We start from the raw sequence: 17,374 nt of genomic DNA, 5'->3' as shown, positions 1-17,374 counted from the left end.
AAATTTTCTTTTTCAGCATATCGTTGTGATCGAGATCTGCACACCGCACCAAAACTTTGAACGATGCGTTTTTGTTGCTGTGCTAAGGGTAAGGCCTATGTTACAAATGACGAATATGCTGTTGAATTCCCCCAAGGGGATAACGGTGAATCTGGGAGGTAATAAGGAGCATTTGTGGGTCAGATAGGTGCCTCCAGTGGCGTATCAAATGGGCTGCACCATGTGGTACTAGAAATAGAGAAAAAAGGATAGCGTTGACAGTAGATCAACTTTGACTCGTGCTTGATGTGGTCTCATTGCAATGTTTTCGGAGCTCGCTTTAAGGCTCTGCAACATTGAGTAATGGTCTCCGAAGCCGAGTCTTAGTATCAGACTATGCTTGTACACGTCTGGGTCCAGTTGCCTCACGTAATGCAGTGTACTTCTGGGCGGGCGCTGGGGGCTGTTTAGTGATGCAAGGAGATAACGATGAATCCGGAAGGTAATCAAGGGACTTCCTGGGTTGACATAGTACCACACCAAAGAAGTTTGTACCGTCCTACGCCACGATTGATTTTTTTGAAACACTCGAAGCTTGAGTGAGGAGAGATTGATTAATTGCTATCCACCCGATTTAAAGATAGATGTGTTACACCGGTCCTCTTGTGGATCCTTAAAAAACGGATATTCACGTGAGATTACTTATTTGACTGGAGGTGTTTGAGGGCAACTAGCATTTTTCGATAGTAAAGAGTCAAACGTAAAACTGGGAAAACGTTACCCATGATGGTGAAAGATAGTAGTGATGATACAGCTTCGACAGCGAAATAGGTGTTCAGGAGAGAAGAAGATAAATAAAGAAAAGGATAACAAGACATGTGCAGTGTGAGGGTATCATGGCGGTCAAAGGAAAGAGGAACGGGAGCGTGATGTGACCGGAGAAGTTGCCTTTAATGACGCGACGCGTTCCAGGCACGTGCCGTGATTTCTCAACTTGGCTGTAGGCCTACAACTTGGGTTTCGTGTTTTATTTGTGCTCAGAAACACCCTGATAGCTGATATGCAATATAGATGAAGTTCTATGTACTGTACAAGAGATAAATTAAGATTCTCCAACAAAACCTCTCACGCAAAGCGATCATTGCTTCGCCGGCACTCCCTTCAACTGGTCTTTGTCGAACCTGATGACACTATAACAGACGCGTTAGGATCGCTTCTCAAATGCTAACATAGGTTTCTTTCAAACTCACCCAAAGTCACGTCGTTTCTGGACGTAGTCAGCAACGTGAGGGACTTTAAGGACAGCCTCGTTGAGTTTCAGGAGGTTGGGGAACTGCTCGTGTGAGCATTCCCCGAGGAGCTCTTCCATGCGGAGGTAAGTGGAGAGTGCCATGAAATCAGGGAGGGTGGGCTGGAATTCAAGTAGGTTAGTATTTTCGTACGTATTGATCAGTTGATTATATGCACACACCTTCTCGCCGTAGTAGAATGGCCCCTTACTCTCTGCAAGGATCTTCTCGTGGAAGCTCATGTGTAAAGGAGCAACGTCGTTTCTCAGCTTGTTAATCTGCTCCCTCCGCTCTTCGAGAGTAGGAAGGCCCATGGCGACACCGAACTTGTCTGAAAGCTCGAGCCAAGAGGTGTGGTGGGCAACGCAGAAAGCACGGGAAAATGCCTCATCCTCTCCAGCTTCAGTTGATGGCATGAAACCGAATGTTTCGGCGAGGTAAACATCGATGGCAAGCTGTTCCCAGAGAGTTTTCGAGGTGCCGTCGGTGTATTTCACAACAAGCCAAGGCGTGTGGCCGAAACGTTGTTGCTTCTTAAGGGTAGCCCACTCCTGTTCACATTTTGAGTACTCCTCGAAGGAATGATCAGATTTAAAATATGTACTGCACTGCCAATGAACACGTTCTTGTAAGGCTTTCCCGCAGCCTCAAGGAGCATTCGAGACACATCCGAGCGACCATGGATAGGCCAGTAGTGGATTTCGTAAGACTCGACTGTAGCCATGTTCAAAGTGCGAAAATTGGAATGGAAAGATCTAATTGTTTGGGAGAGACGGATCTATGGGGAACGTGATTATGGTGAATATCGAATGGGCGATACTTGTTTAGCTCGACCTTTAAACAACACAAGTTTATTACCTACATCCTGTTTACAAGTAGCTCGGAGACCTAAGATACCTGTTCTGAACAGAACTGTCGCCATGTTGGGCAATGCGCCATGCCTCGTCGCTTCTTGACACGATCAGGGGGACTAGCCACGGATCACTCGAGACAGCAACGGGGACAACGAACCCCCCGACGGCAGTGACATTGGAGACTACAGCGAGGGAGACCCTCACAAATCCCTCCGCGGAAGAATTGTGCCTCTAAAGGTCTCGGCATGGCACTTGCAAAACATACGAATGCTCCGAGTCTACACCAGGCACTTGCCATGGACGTACACTCGAATTTGATGCTATGACATTATTCGCGATCAAATCTGCATGGCATGACTGCCTTCGAGTGGAAACTTGAATTTAAAGGCAGGCGGTATAAGGCCATCCAACTCATTCCTGCATTTCTCACTTCCTCATCCACCAACCACTCGCATCTTATCTTTCTTCTCCTTCCACACATTAGACATGGTTGTTTACGAGGTCCGTACCATCCCTTTGTTGCCTGGCTAATATCTCACCAGACATCAATGATAGTCTGTTACCGCTGAGGCCGACACTCACATTGACCACTCCGGAGGCCTCTTGAAGAAGGGCTCTCTCCTCGTTGCCATGATTAACGCCTCTGAGTTCAACAAGTGGGTATTCGATTTTCTTAACGATGTTACATCGCCGCTCATCATCTGTGAAATCAACCTTAGGATCTTCAAGGCGCCTGAGCCAAACGCTGAGCGTGAGGCCAAATTGCACAGCATTACGGAGGATCTCGAAGATTTCCTGCCAACAATTGACGCCAGTGGTAAGTCCGTTCGCGTGGCTCCGCAGACTACGATTTTGACAGAGGCCACTCGCAGGCATTTTCGAATACTTCCAACCCGAGTAAGTCTATTTTTCCTACGCTTTGTTCCGGACGAGACTGACACGATACTGCAGAGAATGGTTTGGAAACGAGAACTACGGACGTGCTATGATGGCCGCCTGGTGGCTCAAGGCGCACCCAGAGGCCTTGACCCCTGACGTTCGCACCAACATTGCCAAGCTGCTCAAGGTTGGCGGAGAGACTTTCCAGAAGGAATTCCTTTTCGTTTATCCTGAGGCACAAGACTTCTGAGGGATGTAATATGCGACGAGTACTTAGAGCACCATAAATTATACTTGTTGTGTGTTGTAATCCTAGTTTTGAATCGTTGATCACTGCATACCATCGGTTTCAAGAGATATAAAATGACATAAGTGAAGTTAGTGCCAGAGCGCTTGAGCGCCGACCTTCCAAATTGGTCCACTTGTTATTTGGCTTTGTTATATTCAGAGGCCGCCCTAATCAGGACGGTATGATATTCGCTTTTTGAACTAGAGCAATATACTGGAAGATCATAGTATCACCGAGCTGTCATATCATGCACAGTAAATGTGGCTGTGACAAAAAACAACTGTCGTCCTCGAGACGGTAACCCCGAAATCAAATAGATCTTTTAAACTTTCCACTTTGATCTAGTCTCCCTTGCTTACCTAATTCAACATATGTCAAGTCGATATCTTGTAAATAAGGTCTGCACCAAAGTAAGACCATTTGGCGTGAACCCCCCTTCGGTACCAATAACACGAATATTGTTTGCACCTTGATTTTAAACTCAACCGCTCCGATTGAATATGGCTGAGCATCACAGTAAAGGCTAGCTATTGCTTCAACCAGCGTAACTCACCACTGAGCCTTTGTGCGAATCGGTAGAGTTGATAGTGAAGCTCTCAGATGACGAAAAACGCTAGTTTCAAAATTTTCTTCCATCCCAAACAGATGCTGAGCCATTGAGATAGTGAAACTGTCAGCCACTCCAATTAAAACGCCGCTACGAATTGCAGACACACCTGAACCAAAACATGGGCAAAAAGAAATGGGATATTCAGAGTCATATAGGTTCAAGGTGCTACATAAATTGTCGTAGTTGCGATACAATAGTAGGGATCATATACATAACATTTGTTCTCTACAGTAGCTGTTTCAGCTGAAACCTTTATGTGCTTTTTCCTGGTGTGACTAGCCACAAAATGCCGAGTTCAAGCCGAACGTGCCGCTCATGGTGCCTTCTCTATTACTACCGAAGCGGGGGTTCCTGCCAAAGGTCCTTCGGACCAGACTAACTTTGATCTCCGATTTTTGGGTCTTTGCAATATAATGCATCCATTCAGATTGAATCTGACATATGGGGTCAGCACAGCACCCCCTTCTTAATCGGTTTGCTGATACGAGGCTGTGAGTGACCCGTTTGATCTGGGTAAGTAGTGTATGCTGAACTCATGATTTCATTTCATCCAAACCCTCGTATCCATCGAACATGTTTTTCTTTTTATGACAGATACGGCAGAAGCTCCGAGTCGGCGGCGAGTTGGTACACCCCCACATATCATCATCTCAACAGCGCAGCGTTTGCTGCGGGGAGACATTATACACCGGACCGAGGGCGTTGGGCTATGTCTTTTCCTAATACCGACTCGGATTGTATTTGAAATCCATCCGCGGATGAACTCCCCTTAGATCTCTCACACTAAAAGTGCACTGGTCTTACTGACTGTTCGAAGGGGTAAATGGGGTAAAGTTATAATAGTCCTTATACTTCTAATGGAATACCATAAAGCAGAGCTGTTGAATGTATCGCTGTCTGCGTATAACATCTTTGCCTCGACTTAGGCCTCAATTCAAACCAACTACTCCTTTGACATACGACTTTCAACGCTTCAGACTATCCACCATGGCGTACACTCAAGAAAAATTCAACCAGGATCTAGCAAAGATCGCTGAACTGGCTTCCCCTGCAAAGCCCACAGACATCTACTACAAGATCCAATGGTCAGCTTATTTGTTTCCTCGGTTTCACGCACCTTCTGAGAATATGATGCATGATTTAGGGAAATGGCGAGGACTCACAAGTGTCTCATCGATTACTGGGTGCAGGTCCAGAAGGTACATATATTGGTCGAAACTCGTCCTAAACTTTACTGAACTCTGGTTGACAGGAATTTGATACCTCGGCTCCCGTAGACGACGCTGAGAACTACCTCGGATACGCTAAACAGTGGGTGAGGATGGTACGTACGCTGCTTAAGATTCGATCGTCTACAACTGGCCCTTGAACATATTCCTACTTCTCTTATAGATCGAAGTTCACCATCAGCTTGAGGAGGAGGTCCAGTTCCCATGCTGGGACGCTCATCTGAACTCAGAAATGGTCAAGAATCACGATGAGCATGTGGAGCTTATGGGCACTTTGTCTGGTTTCAAGAACTACCTCGAAGCTGTATCTTCTGGCGCCGAGGCTTGGTCCGGTTCCAAAGCCAAAGAACTCTCTCAGGCTTTCCTTCCCACCTTGATGCACCATTTCGTCGAGGAACTATACACCCTCGACCCTGATCTCCTCAAGAACAGTGGGTTCACAGTAGACGAACTCAAGGTCGGAACACAAGGTGTTTCCGAACGCTCGAAAACTCTTTTGAACCCCTTCACCGACGTTGTGCCTTGTATCACACACAACGGCGGTGCTCTTGACTGGCCGCCTGTGCCATGGGAGATGACTGCAGAATTCAAAATGCCGCCGCAGCTCTACGAAACTCATAAAGGGTCAGTATACTTGTTGAATCTTTACTTGGATGACGGTGCTAATTTATTACAGATGGTGGAAATACTCTGCTTACCCATTGAGCGGTTGATGGGTCAACAATAAATCAATCAAGCATTCCTTCGTGTCATTCTGTGGACTCGTTATCCGTCTTTGTATCACGTCCTAGCCATATAATCATCAGCATTTTCATAGAGATTGTTTCATCATGTTGGAGCTATCAAGAATCTCTTATGTATTAATTGAGGCAGTCCATTAAGCTTGAAGTGAGACATTTAGCCGTGTAAAAACGCTTCACGAATTACATCTGAGTTCACCAGGCCTTGATTATGTAGTTCAGCCTTCTCGTACTTATAAATGTGACTGATAATCAATATATACATTTCCCTTACATGTTTCGAGGCGAAAGGATGCGATACCATTTTGCGAATCACGTTTATACCGCCATTAGTGTACAAGCTAAGTTACAGTTATAATATATATTATAACAAATACAGCATGGTTGTCCTATAGAACAAACGCTTTAAACCCTACAAATACAAATATCCTTGTGGCACGCCGCGCTGTCTCACGACAGTTTTCAATTTTTCCAGTCATCCACTCGACTTATAGTAGGACAACCTTCGCTGGGAGGTGCAGAGAACTGTGTTTCCACGAACACTTTTTCTACGCCACCGACACGTTTGTCAAAGGCTGGGTACAGCTTCGCCATATCATCAATCGGCACACGATGAGTTATCATGCTACAAAATAGCTATCAGCAACATGATACCATAAAATAGAGAACACTTGACGCACAAAGTCGGGTCAAATTTCCCCGGGATAATGTAGTCCTTGATAATTTCTTCCCAATATTTGTGTACGGGAGCTTGTCCATTACCGATCAGCCTGATGCCTTTTTCCATTAGTGCACCGATGTTAAAACCATTCGTGAATCCAGCATATGCAGCAATAAGCCCGCAGCTGCCCATTTTCCGAACCGAACCGAGCATCTCATTGACTGTCTCAGGCACATCAGTTTCTAGCATTAGCATCTTCATGCCACGATGTAATAAGGTCTTCGGCTCGTGGAAGGTTCCTTGTAATGGGTGGGTTGTGAGTATACCAATATACTAAACATCACATACCACAGTCCAAAGCAACATCCAGACCACCTGGAACAAGTCTGTGTATTTCTTTGATAACATCTTTATGTTTACTAAAATCGAGAACTTCGATGCCAGATTTCTCCTTCGCAAAGGTCAGGCGTTCAGGAACCCGATCTATTCCTATGATGCGTGAGGCCCCTTTGAGCTTCGCCCACCGTGCGGCACATTGTCCAATGGGACCCAATCCCTGAAATAATATTTAGATAATACGTACCCACAGCATTAACTTCAACGCACCCATATTCCAACAACGTCTCCTTCCTTTACCCCTGTGTCAACAACACAATGATAACTTGTCGGAAGCACATCGGAGAGGTAAAGTGCTCTCTCGTCGGAGACGTCATCGGGGATTGGGAGGAGATTGACCTGGCCAAGAGGAACACGGACGTATTCTGCTTGACCACCTGGGAAGCCCCCTGTGAAGTGGGAATAGCCAAAGAACCCTGCATCACGGGTGCCGTACATGTAGTTTTGTAGGCTGAAGAGAGGGTATAAGATACGAAAACGGAAAGCGATGGTCATCTCACGAGGAACTGTTTGTTCGATCACAAAATGATGAGAGTTTTTGCTTGCAGAACCGACAATTGCCGCATGCAATCTGGAATGATGCTACGACACGTTGGCCAACCTTGAGATTCTTGACATTTGGGCCAATGCGATCAACCTTGCCCATGAACTACATGAAAGTAATGAATCAATATTGAATGATGAAAGAAGCCAAAAACATATCTTACATACCTCATGGCCCAGAATATCTCCCTTTTGAAGGGCTAATATCTCACCATGGTATAGGTGCAGATCAGAACCACAGATTGTTGTTCCAGTAACTTTGACGATAACGTCATCCGGCTCAGTGATATCTGGAATGGGTGCGTCAACCATGCGAACGTCGTTGGCACTAAACCAGGCCAATGCTTTCATTGTTTTTCCATCTTCACGGTGTTTGTACTGCGCATCCACGATAGTTGGCTCCTTCCCCAATTTCTGCGGAGATTTCGTATCTGAGATAACATATTCTTTGGAATAGAGTGGTATAGTAAGAAACACCCACCGCCTGGGCTGCGTTGGCTGCTGCTTGCATGATATGAACGGTATGTGGTGGGGTTGTTGTGGTGATAGTGAGAAGAGTTTTCTCGATTTCTATGTCACGGTTGCTCGTATATATATACTTAGGAGAGTGAAGGAGGATGATTTAATGTGTAGTGTCATAGAAAGAGTCTTCGCGTCATAGACAAACCAATGACGCGCCGATCACATGACCTCGACTTCATTAACACCTTCCTTTTTTGTCTCGTCTCAGTGCGATCTTGACTTCCTTCATTTTGGTCGTGGACTGTAGTCTCGCCAGAAGGTTTGCATCCAAAGCTGCGTCTATTTCCTATGGAACTAATGCCGTTCTCATTTACAGGTCGGTCACGTGTGTTACAACAAGCGCATCAAGCTCTGGCCACTTATGATATCCCCGGTCTCCATGAATCAGAAGCTATACATTGCGCCATTCACGGCTAGACTCATCACATAAATATTTCTCCTACGACGATCTGTGCTCCGCCGTTTAAATGTCCGAAAGCCTTCACAAGGAAAGTCAGTACTGGCTTGGATTCGGGCACACCCACAACTGAACGGCACACAGCATTTGATCCGCTGTTCGTGGAGGAGTGTGCCGATCACCTGCAAACAGGATCAAGACTGTATGGCAACTCGGGTCAAGGTGGATGGATTGGTGTTAAAGACTGAGAATAGCGGATGGGCCAGTGACAGCGGCTAGGACACAAATTCATAGGCTCATCCGTTATCTCTCATGTCTTCTCACATACATGATCGGCTCTAGGTCCGATTATCCGTTTCGTATTCCAAGGTGCCGCGACCCAGACTTGTTCCTCCGGGACATCGTACACTTATGATATGATTTAAACAGATAACGTAACTATTAGTGTCATGCCGCAGCAGTGGGATCCCAACTGCCCGAGAGTCGGATCGTAATATTCTGTCTTTCTTGTAGCAAGCCGGGCTCTGTTGAGCCGGGAGCTAGCGGGGGAGGGCTGTGTTGTGGCGTGCGGTGTTCGAACAGTCACGAAAAAAATGTCTTGCAAAAGGTCATTCGATCCGCAGTGTGTCAGTAATGAGTAACATACCTGGTCGATAAAGTTTTAAGGTATTTTATCCTAAATTTCGGTTCGCCTTCTTTTCGGCTCGCCCCCGACTTTTTGACCCCGTCTCACTTCATTCTACGAACTCAAGTTACCCCGGTGGTTGCAAATCACAGTGTCAACCACTGCAGAATGTCGTAGATATCATTACACGCGGTAATAATCCTCTATAAACAAGTCGCGATCCAATCGTGATAGTAGAGGTCATCATGGACAAAAAAAAACGAAAGCGGTAGATGTAGTAGTAAAATTAATACAAGATGCAATTACACGACCACCGACATACACGGAAAAGTAAAATGGGTAATGAAAAAATGTCGCGAAATATGCTTAGTGGAGACAAAAGGCCACTAACCCAGCACTGCTACAGATCAAGCCATATTCATATCATAATCACTACAAGATATATCACCCAATAGTAGCAGGAGGCTCAATGCCAGCTAACAGTTGTCGGATCCCTACCAAAATATCGCCCTTGGTAACTGGCTCACGCGGTTGTGGCATTTGTTCCAGCACGTCGGTAATGTTTTTGAGCGCTTGCGCCGCCACAAGAGCGCGCGCTGATCCTGGGTCAAGTGCTGGGGCGGCATCTGCAAAGACATCTCGTATGAGCGCAAGGAGAGTCCGCTCTCCGGGTGCCAGAGCTAGAGGAACGGTGCCTGAAGAACATGCAGAATCGGAAAGCAGTGAAGAGGATATGGGGCTTCCGCCTCGGGAAATATGATTAGGGGAGGCTGTGCTCTCCGATCTCGTAGGCCCGAATGTCGAACGCTCCAATAAGAAATCACGAGCGAGGAGTAGGGCAGGTTCTGCAAACGGCCATAGCCATATCCGTTTAGACCGAGTAAGCCAATCCGCTGCGTCAACTATACGAGTCTATTTTGAGAATATGGTCACGTCAGTAACACTCCATTTAAAACTAATGGGAAGGCACGTACAACAGCCACATACAGAGATGTCTTTTTGATGCTACACCGTGCTTTGTCACTCTGCTCGAATTTGATTGATAGACCGTAGTAGATCAAATGAAGTATTCGGGACACCGTCTCCCGGATGCAATCACCGTCCTCTTCGCTATCCCCTGTCAACTGAAGTAGTGAATCTTGCGCGACAGGCGTGGATAGAACCCATTGGCGTACACGCTGACAGAGTGGCAGAGTGGGGAAGTTGGTAATGTCCGAGAAGAACGACTGGCTGGGCTGCCCAAGCGAAGTTTGATGATGTTGAAGTGCCTGCATACTTCTATCGATCGCGGCATTGATCATCCGTTCGAGATCCAAACACAAAGTGACCAATCCAGAGAAGGTGCGCTGGTCTTCATCCAAATCGAGAATAGCCAATGGTGTCTCGTCCCTTATTCTCTGAAATTCAGCTTCTCCAAAACATGCTCGTAAGCGCGACTCTGCACCGACAACCCCACACCCCGCAAGCGCCTTGTTCCACAGCCATATTGTTCGGGCAAACCAGCGTTGTACACCTATCTGAACAGAATTTGCCCGTGGCATGGTTTGCACGACATCCGCGGCAAGCCAAAGCCACGTTGAGGCTTCCTTTCCCCACCCAAATACAAATACGTCGCGTACGGCAAGGTAGATGAGACCAGAGGCAGTACAGACAACATCGTCATCATGAGTTGTGGGACCCGAAAGTATGCCGAAGTATGCAAGCATGGCTTGTTTCTGTGCTGAAGCGTAGTGATTTGCTCGTTCTGAAGGACTTGATAGTGTAGGGTCGGGGGCAGTGATGGCACACAACGCGCTGAACGCGCTAAGACAGAAGGAGGCATGCACACTAGCATCTTTGCGAGTCGAGCAATCCGACAATAAGCGCAAGAGCTGTGGTAGCGGGAATAGTGGAGCGAAAGGATGTGCTGAGCGCACAGCGCTGAGGTAAGAAGAGTTGTATTGGCGAGAAAGGTCCTCGTGCAAGGTCTGGGTGGTTGCGGGCTGTGGGGGAACAAAGGCGGGGGGAGGAGGTGTTGCAAATGATGGGATGTTATTCGAAAGGTTATAGAAGCCGCCAAAATTAGACAGATCTTGAGTACGCAATGATGGAGAGCAATGTGATGAATGAGTAGCAGGGGGTGTAGAGTGAGTTGTATCGGATGTGCTAGGCAATGGCGTGAGTAGCATGGGGTCCAAATTAAAGTTGTTGACTCCGAAAGAATACGGTAATGATGGGTCGGTGTAATCTCCAGGGAATGGAGAAGGTGCATCTGCGGCTGGAAAGATATTATGAGCATGTCACATCTGACGAACGAAGAGCGATCAACTGACATGATGGCTCCTTTGATGACATGCCAAACATGGCGAGCCAGTTGGGTGCGATGGGGCCCATATAGGTGGGGATCAAGTCAGACCAGTTCTGGGTATCTACATCGGAGCGACCAGTATGGTCTGGTGGGCTGGGAGAGGATTTGTTCGAAACATTGGATGATGAGCTGCTCATTGGTGGCGTTGCCATTTGTATTGGCTCGTGATGGACAGATGACGGCGAATCAGAGCGAGGACGGATAGCGCTGGGCATGTCATCTGGCGGGGTGGCGGGTCTTTTGCGCTTGAATCCTTTTGGCGGGCCCGATTTATTTCGACCCTTGGCGTACTCGCAGACGGTCTCGTGCAGTTGGCAGTTGCTACACAGTGGGGTATTGCCGTTGCAGCGAAGCTTGCGTTGCCTGCAGTTATTGCAAGCTGTGGCTGCTTTTGCTCTGTCTGGTTTGGTGGATATGGATGCTGATGACTTTGGAGTGGACATGTTGGTCTGAGAGTAAGAGCAAGGCGGGCGTTAGAGCATTCAAATAGGACAGCAAACGGATATATGGGATCTGTAGCAAAGAGAAAGAAAGAGCTGTTCTAATATACTTCGCAAAAGCGAGAGAATGATGCTATCCTAATGTGCCAGACGAGGCTGTAGTAGTAATATCCACGTTAGCGCTGATCATTTGACGCTGTCATATTTTTTGTCTGCATACCGTCCAGATCCGGATATCCACATATATTCGGCCAATCAACGGCATCCTCTCCGCAAATCTGTGAAGCCGTCTGTGATTTTATTAACCATCATTCCAGTATCTAAGTACGCTTGAGATCGGTCTGGACATGCTCTCCAGACTTACGTGATGCTGTGTGCAGATTTAGTTCTCATCGCGGGGCTCTCAGACGCCATGTTTTACCACTCCTGCCAGGATCTTGTTCCTAGTAACTTACGACAACTTACGACAATATTTTCACAAACATATCAGTCCGCCTTGATATCTCCGACCGATCCGCGTTTCTCATACACGTCGCAGTGCAATCGCTGAGATCTGAGAAGTGGCATTTATAGGTCGGTGACTGAATAATATCCTAAGAAATGGCAGGAAAAGGCACACCGTAACTTAAATTTAGCGCTTTGGCGAGATCTGCTTTTGCAGCAATAACACCCGACCGTAAGTCTCGGGTCAACGTTCCTAATTGATCATATTATGCCTTTGTGCTCCAGCTCAGAGGCCGCATCACACCGCATCTGCTCGTCGCGATGCTATTTCACTTCAACGGCCTTGCTTTTCAGCACCCTGGACCCTATTCTACCCTATTAGTCACTGCACGGTCATCCTGATTGCCGAAGCGCCCTTTCAGTAAAGTTACATTCATCAAAAGCAGTGCAAGTACCTGTTGCTAGTAAGCAGCTATACATGCAAGATATATTGCCGTGTCAAATGCTCCCCTTTTCGAGCCAATGTTCGTCTCGTAGCCAACGAAACTTGCCAAGCAAACACAATCCACCAGAGAGCAAAACCTCAGTAAATGTTATTAGGACCGATCACTCACATCGAAAGAACTGGATCAGCCAGTTAGCTTCAATCAGGTTTGCTCGCGTCAGACCTCGACAGACCCAAGCTCGAATATCAGTCTTCGTCGCGTCCCCGCGTGGCGCTCTTCATAAAGCACAACAGCTCTCCGGATGGTCCAAAATGCCGAAGCTTAGAGAATGCAAAGTTGAGACATTGCGATGCCGCCATTCGGCTCCATCATCGGAATGTCGCTATACGAGCTCGGCATGGCTACACTGAAGATTTGGTTTCCTTACCAGGGTTTGGCGCGACACCGCATAGTAACGTATTCATGGATCAGTGTTGTGACTTGCGCGCCCCAAACCAACACCGGTTATAGCCAGTGGACTGTAATGCGAATCAGCACACGAAAGAGGTCCAGTATGTAGTATGAACTTGCTTATAAATGAACGAAGACAGCGTGCTCGAGTCCTCAAATATGATCGGAAACAATTAGACACAGCTTTCGGTCCTCGAATCAACGGCGAGGACACTCGCAGTATACGTTTCCCACCAGAACATGACTCAAGTGTCGATATCGTTGATCTGATTTCACTCTTTCTGTTTCAAGTAATCTTGAAGGGAAGTTGTACCATTAAGATAGCTGAATTACCTCGTAGCACCGAGATCGGTTCACCTTCAGCTCTAAACTCGGATCCGCTTTTACGGGTACGAGAATATCTTGCCATTAGTGCTATTGCTTATAGGATACCCGGCTTATCGAGTTCCAGATACGATGGTTGCATCAATTCACCGGCATTAGCACCAAGGACCTTGACAACGTTGAATAGTCCCGATTGAATTGGGTGCGGCCACAAGGCTTGTGTGAGAATAGCCCATCTTTGCAATAACTTGAACCACAGCAGTTAGGTACAGAGGTGACATCATAAAAAAAGCGTACCGGTCACTATACTGCAAACACCAAGTCCTGATGCTGAAAGTGGACGAATGACCCCATACTCCACTTGAAGCACTCGAAGACAAGCGACAGTCCAAAAGTAATAAAGTGCAATAGCAAAGGGTGGCTAGACGAGGGTGAATTGAGCTAGTGTGAGCGCCGCGTGCACCTAACTATACCTATCCAGAGAAAGTGATACCATACCGTTTGAGAACAGACGCAAACCAGTGGTTGTCTACAGTGACTGAAAGCAACCGTAACTAACACGGCACGTTTAAACAAGCATGCTCGAGGCCGTATCGCGTTAGTATCTGCGCCACATGCTCCTAATCTGTCCAAAGGAGGAGCACAAACGCCATAACGTTCAAGACTGAAGTAAGTATTCGTAAGAGCGACTCGATCAGTCGAGCTAGTGATCGGTAGCCTATTATCCTGGCGCTCCAAGTGTGATTATCAGCTTGTCTGGCGGGCTGCTGGTTGAAAGATATACACAGCCACAAGGCTAGACTGGATGCATTAAGCTAATATTTGCGCCCAGCTGCCTTGCCATTAGTACATCATGACACAACAAAAAGATCAAAGCTCGTACTATTACAAAAAGGGACAAAAGGCCACAATGCTTGCGAAAGCAAGTAGAGTCAACAGCCATTGACAGTGGTTGGCACTAGCTTAAGACGTTAGTAACGATCAGTGTGATAGGGGTAGAATGTGAGTCGCTTGTCAACTTTCAAAGTGGAACACAAGCAGTGACTAAGATAGCAGTCGCGATCATAAGGAATAGTTACGAACATGCGACTCAATACGAGACGCCACACGTGACATTTTGTCAGAGTCACGTGCATACTGCATCGGGCCGAAGGAAGAGCGTGCCATTCCGAGATGTCCTCCTGACATTCAAAGGCGAACGATTTTGACCGACAAGTTTTCTTCAGCCAATGAGCGTATCGTTATCTTAGTACGGGGGCGGTCTTTTGACCTAGGCAGTACTGATTTCACAGGTATAAGAATGTAAAGCTCGATGGGAAAATCGTTCGACCTAGCAACGACACACCAAGCGCGCAAGGTCATATCATGTCTCTATCGGTAGGTGAAGTCTTTCTGCGCTCATGAACAAATTGTCAATGCAGACGGGTTCTAAATGATTATCATACTCACAGGTTCAAGCGATCATCCAACAAGAGGCCGAATGCCAACTTCCCTCCTTTGACAGCAATGTCGCTTGGGAATTGGGCTGTATCATTCGTAAGAATGTACAAAAAAAATTCACCAGGCCAGTCGTGGTATACATAGCCCGCGCAAACTCGAACCAGCTTATGTTCTTTGCCCCATCTGGTCCCGGAACGCTTCCCGATAATATGCACTGGGTGAAACGCAAGGAAGCAGTTGTTCTTCGCTGGGAAGTATCAACGCTTTTGATGCGTCAGAGACTTTCAGATATGGGGAGTTCATTACAACAAAAATATGAGATGAACGACCCAAGCGTGTATGCTGTCCATGGAGGAGGCTTTCCGCTCAAGGTGAAAGGTGTGGAAGGGTTGGTCGGCGTCATCGTTGTGAGTGGGTTAAGTCAAGAGGATGACCATGCCGTCATAGTGGAAAGTATCAAAGAATATCTGGCGCAATATTCTTAAATATCGAACAAGGTGCTCTCATATTACACAGCTTGCATAGTCCATATTGACCATCGCCATCAGATCCAGTGAAAGTCGCATCTGCAGATTTTGTACATTATTGATAACGTTATGAAGTGTATTTGTTACTCACAAATGGTTCAGTCAAAGCCGTCTACGGGGTCCCGTTTCTAGCTGGGCTCATATGAATATCAATGGTCAGTCCTACAGAATCCCGATGACGCCCTCGGGAAATTGCTATGATTATTTTGTACCACGTCTTCCGCTAAGGTGAGACAAGGATAATTTGAAAGCACGACACAACATACCTGCGGTGTATATGGCTGTGACTGAGTAAATAGGGGGTAAGGGACGGTGCGTAGACCCAAGGAATAAAAAGACGCTGGACGCGCTTTCCGAGCACACCGATTTCAAAACCGAACCGTTGCTGGTAATAAACTGAACAGATCTGTTGAGCGACCTATCTCCTATAAGCTTCGACCATAAAGATAGCAAGATGATGATCGTGCTTTACTTAACGACCATGTCAGTTCATGGCTATCCTCATACCATCTGTTTCGCTGTTTATTCAAGGCTTTGTTTGATGTCTAAAGTAAGGTATGATAAGCTTGAAACGTGCTGAAGCTCCAGGATACTGGTGTGAAAGGCCGGGCCACCTGGGGGATACCGAGGGTAGCGGATCGCAGACTGGTAGGACGGGGGTGGATATCACGACAGCAACCAAGGTCTGTAATTCAGACTCTTCGCCATTTCACAGACAGCGTGTGGACTTTTCCTTTATTGAAGCTGAGCGAGGAATGGTGCCGGCCAACTAGAAATATGTACAGTGTACACGTTGGAGCGAAAATGCGAGATGAGGCTGCACTTTATAGCCTTAGAATACGTTCTAAAGATCCCCACGGACGAACTTGAGTAAAGATCACGATCTGAAAGTGATGCTATAACGACTCCCAGCAATAGTATATGAGTCCATGGACGCTGCAATTTTCCCACTGAGCCAAATTTAAAGGATTCAAACACCACGGGCAAGAAAGCGTGGTAGCTATTCCGAATTACCACGGATATGGGCGTGAACCTAATATTTTTGGCGGGATCATCAGTTCGGCCGATAACCACCAGATTCAAGTATTACAAGGTATGCAACAGCTGTACTGCTATTGCCTAAGATTGTGAGTGAACGGCATGCCCAAACACCACTTGAGTTCTATTATTCAATCATGTATCAGCCTAACTTGTTTCAATGCATTAGTTCTGTCCTTTGTTCTAACGTATTACCTTTGGTTCCGAGGCGGTTTATTGAGATCAAGGCTGAGAGCCCCAATGTCAGTACACACCTTTATTTGTGAGCAACATGCCCCGCTCAGGCAAACTATCACAGTCCTTGTACGCTAAGCTCTGGTGTGGTCGTGACTTCGGCTTTATACTACCAAGTTTCAAAATATCGAAAGTGGCGGAGACAGGCTAGCATGCAGCTAAAGCCCGAAGATCTATGATTGTTCTTCTTCTCCCATCTTATCAAAGAAGAGAAGAGAGGTGGCGGTTCTTTCACAAATCATCAGTTTTAAGTTCCAGCATTGAAGACTCGACCCGCTGTCACGCGGCTGGTTCACAAAGGTTTATTCATGTAACGGCTTGGCCACGCTGCGCTACTTTCGCTGCGCTGCCACTTACCTCTGATCGTTGGGAGCTAACTGGGGTCTGCATGAGCATTGATTAGGAGCTGACCTGATGCCTTCAATGTCACTGTTCTTGCGTTGCCAGGCCTGCAGGGGCCAGCTTTGGGATATCAGTATATTGCAATTATGTACAGTATCATTTAATATTTGTATGAACGTTTAATTCTGTATTGGCTAGGATTAAATCTTGTTGGGATGGATGAGAATTATAGGACTTACTCGGTCTAACGAGAGAACTACACGGTATCGGCCAGAAGGAAAGTCACCATTGCCATAGTGTTTATACTCACAGCTTGCAAAATGGCTCAC

At 46.7% G+C, this 17,374-nt stretch overlaps 7 protein-coding genes across 8 annotated transcripts; 3 read left to right on the top strand and 4 right to left on the bottom strand.

Moving 5' to 3' along the window:
* Positions 1-1,024: 1,024 nt before the first annotated feature.
* On the bottom strand, positions 1,025-2,441 carry glt1.1 (the record flags this gene model as incomplete). 2 transcript variants are annotated; one of them, XM_007322329.1, is made up of 5 exons in its annotated part: positions 1,025-1,169; positions 1,230-1,390; positions 1,451-1,819; positions 1,873-2,046; positions 2,131-2,441. In XM_007322329.1, 5 exons carry the CDS (start codon positions 2,188-2,190, stop codon positions 1,118-1,120), a joined length of 816 nt encoding a protein of 271 aa, XP_007322391.1. The 2 variants fall into 2 exon arrangements, with proteins under 2 accessions (XP_007322391.1, XP_007322392.1); XM_007322330.1 differs by having other exon boundaries at positions 1,873-2,271.
* A 46-nt stretch (positions 2,442-2,487) lies between these two features.
* On the top strand, positions 2,488-3,357 carry SERLADRAFT_476480 (uncharacterized protein; the record flags this gene model as incomplete). The annotated part of the gene is made up of 5 exons (XM_007322277.1): positions 2,488-2,623; positions 2,678-2,778; positions 2,842-2,939; positions 2,995-3,019; positions 3,074-3,357. 5 exons carry the CDS (start codon positions 2,609-2,611, stop codon positions 3,249-3,251), a joined length of 417 nt encoding a protein of 138 aa, XP_007322339.1.
* A 292-nt stretch (positions 3,358-3,649) lies between these two features.
* On the bottom strand, positions 3,650-4,127 carry SERLADRAFT_476479 (uncharacterized protein; the record flags this gene model as incomplete). Its single annotated transcript, XM_007322276.1, has 3 exons — positions 3,650-3,794; positions 3,844-3,938; positions 4,007-4,127. The coding sequence occupies 3 exons, from the start codon at positions 4,049-4,051 to the stop codon at positions 3,665-3,667; spliced, it is 270 nt and encodes an 89-aa protein (XP_007322338.1).
* Positions 4,128-4,769: 642 nt separating this feature from the next.
* SERLADRAFT_399098 (uncharacterized protein) lies at positions 4,770-6,130 on the top strand (the record flags this gene model as incomplete). The annotated part of the gene is made up of 5 exons (XM_007322275.1): positions 4,770-4,985; positions 5,045-5,099; positions 5,153-5,224; positions 5,293-5,753; positions 5,806-6,130. 5 exons carry the CDS (start codon positions 4,888-4,890, stop codon positions 5,840-5,842), a joined length of 723 nt encoding a protein of 240 aa, XP_007322337.1.
* Positions 6,131-6,146: 16 nt separating this feature from the next.
* Positions 6,147-8,108, bottom strand: adh1 (alcohol dehydrogenase; the record flags this gene model as incomplete). The annotated part of the gene is made up of 7 exons (XM_007322274.1): positions 6,147-6,494; positions 6,550-6,829; positions 6,879-7,086; positions 7,137-7,377; positions 7,427-7,575; positions 7,638-7,883; positions 7,951-8,108. The coding sequence occupies 7 exons, from the start codon at positions 7,978-7,980 to the stop codon at positions 6,332-6,334; spliced, it is 1,317 nt and encodes a 438-aa protein (XP_007322336.1).
* A 614-nt stretch (positions 8,109-8,722) lies between these two features.
* Positions 8,723-12,214, bottom strand: SERLADRAFT_417667 (uncharacterized protein; the record flags this gene model as incomplete). The annotated part of the gene is made up of 6 exons (XM_007322273.1): positions 8,723-8,752; positions 8,847-9,925; positions 9,988-11,270; positions 11,326-11,809; positions 12,021-12,078; positions 12,165-12,214. 5 exons carry the CDS (start codon positions 12,212-12,214, stop codon positions 9,458-9,460), a joined length of 2,343 nt encoding a protein of 780 aa, XP_007322335.1.
* A 2,577-nt stretch (positions 12,215-14,791) lies between these two features.
* SERLADRAFT_357931 (uncharacterized protein) lies at positions 14,792-15,374 on the top strand (the record flags this gene model as incomplete). Its single annotated transcript, XM_007322272.1, has 2 exons — positions 14,792-14,841; positions 14,916-15,374. Coding segments are annotated over 2 exons (471 nt in total), but the record flags the coding sequence as incomplete, so codon positions are not given.
* Positions 15,375-17,374: the final 2,000 nt, after the last annotated feature.

This window comes from Serpula lacrymans, assembly GCF_000218685.1.
Source record: "Serpula lacrymans var. lacrymans S7.9 unplaced genomic scaffold SERLAscaffold_12, whole genome shotgun sequence".
Classification (NCBI taxonomy): domain Eukaryota; kingdom Fungi; phylum Basidiomycota; class Agaricomycetes; order Boletales; family Serpulaceae; genus Serpula; species Serpula lacrymans.
The sequence above is the reverse complement of the archived record's forward strand: the minus strand, read 5'-3'. Positions and strand labels throughout refer to the sequence as shown.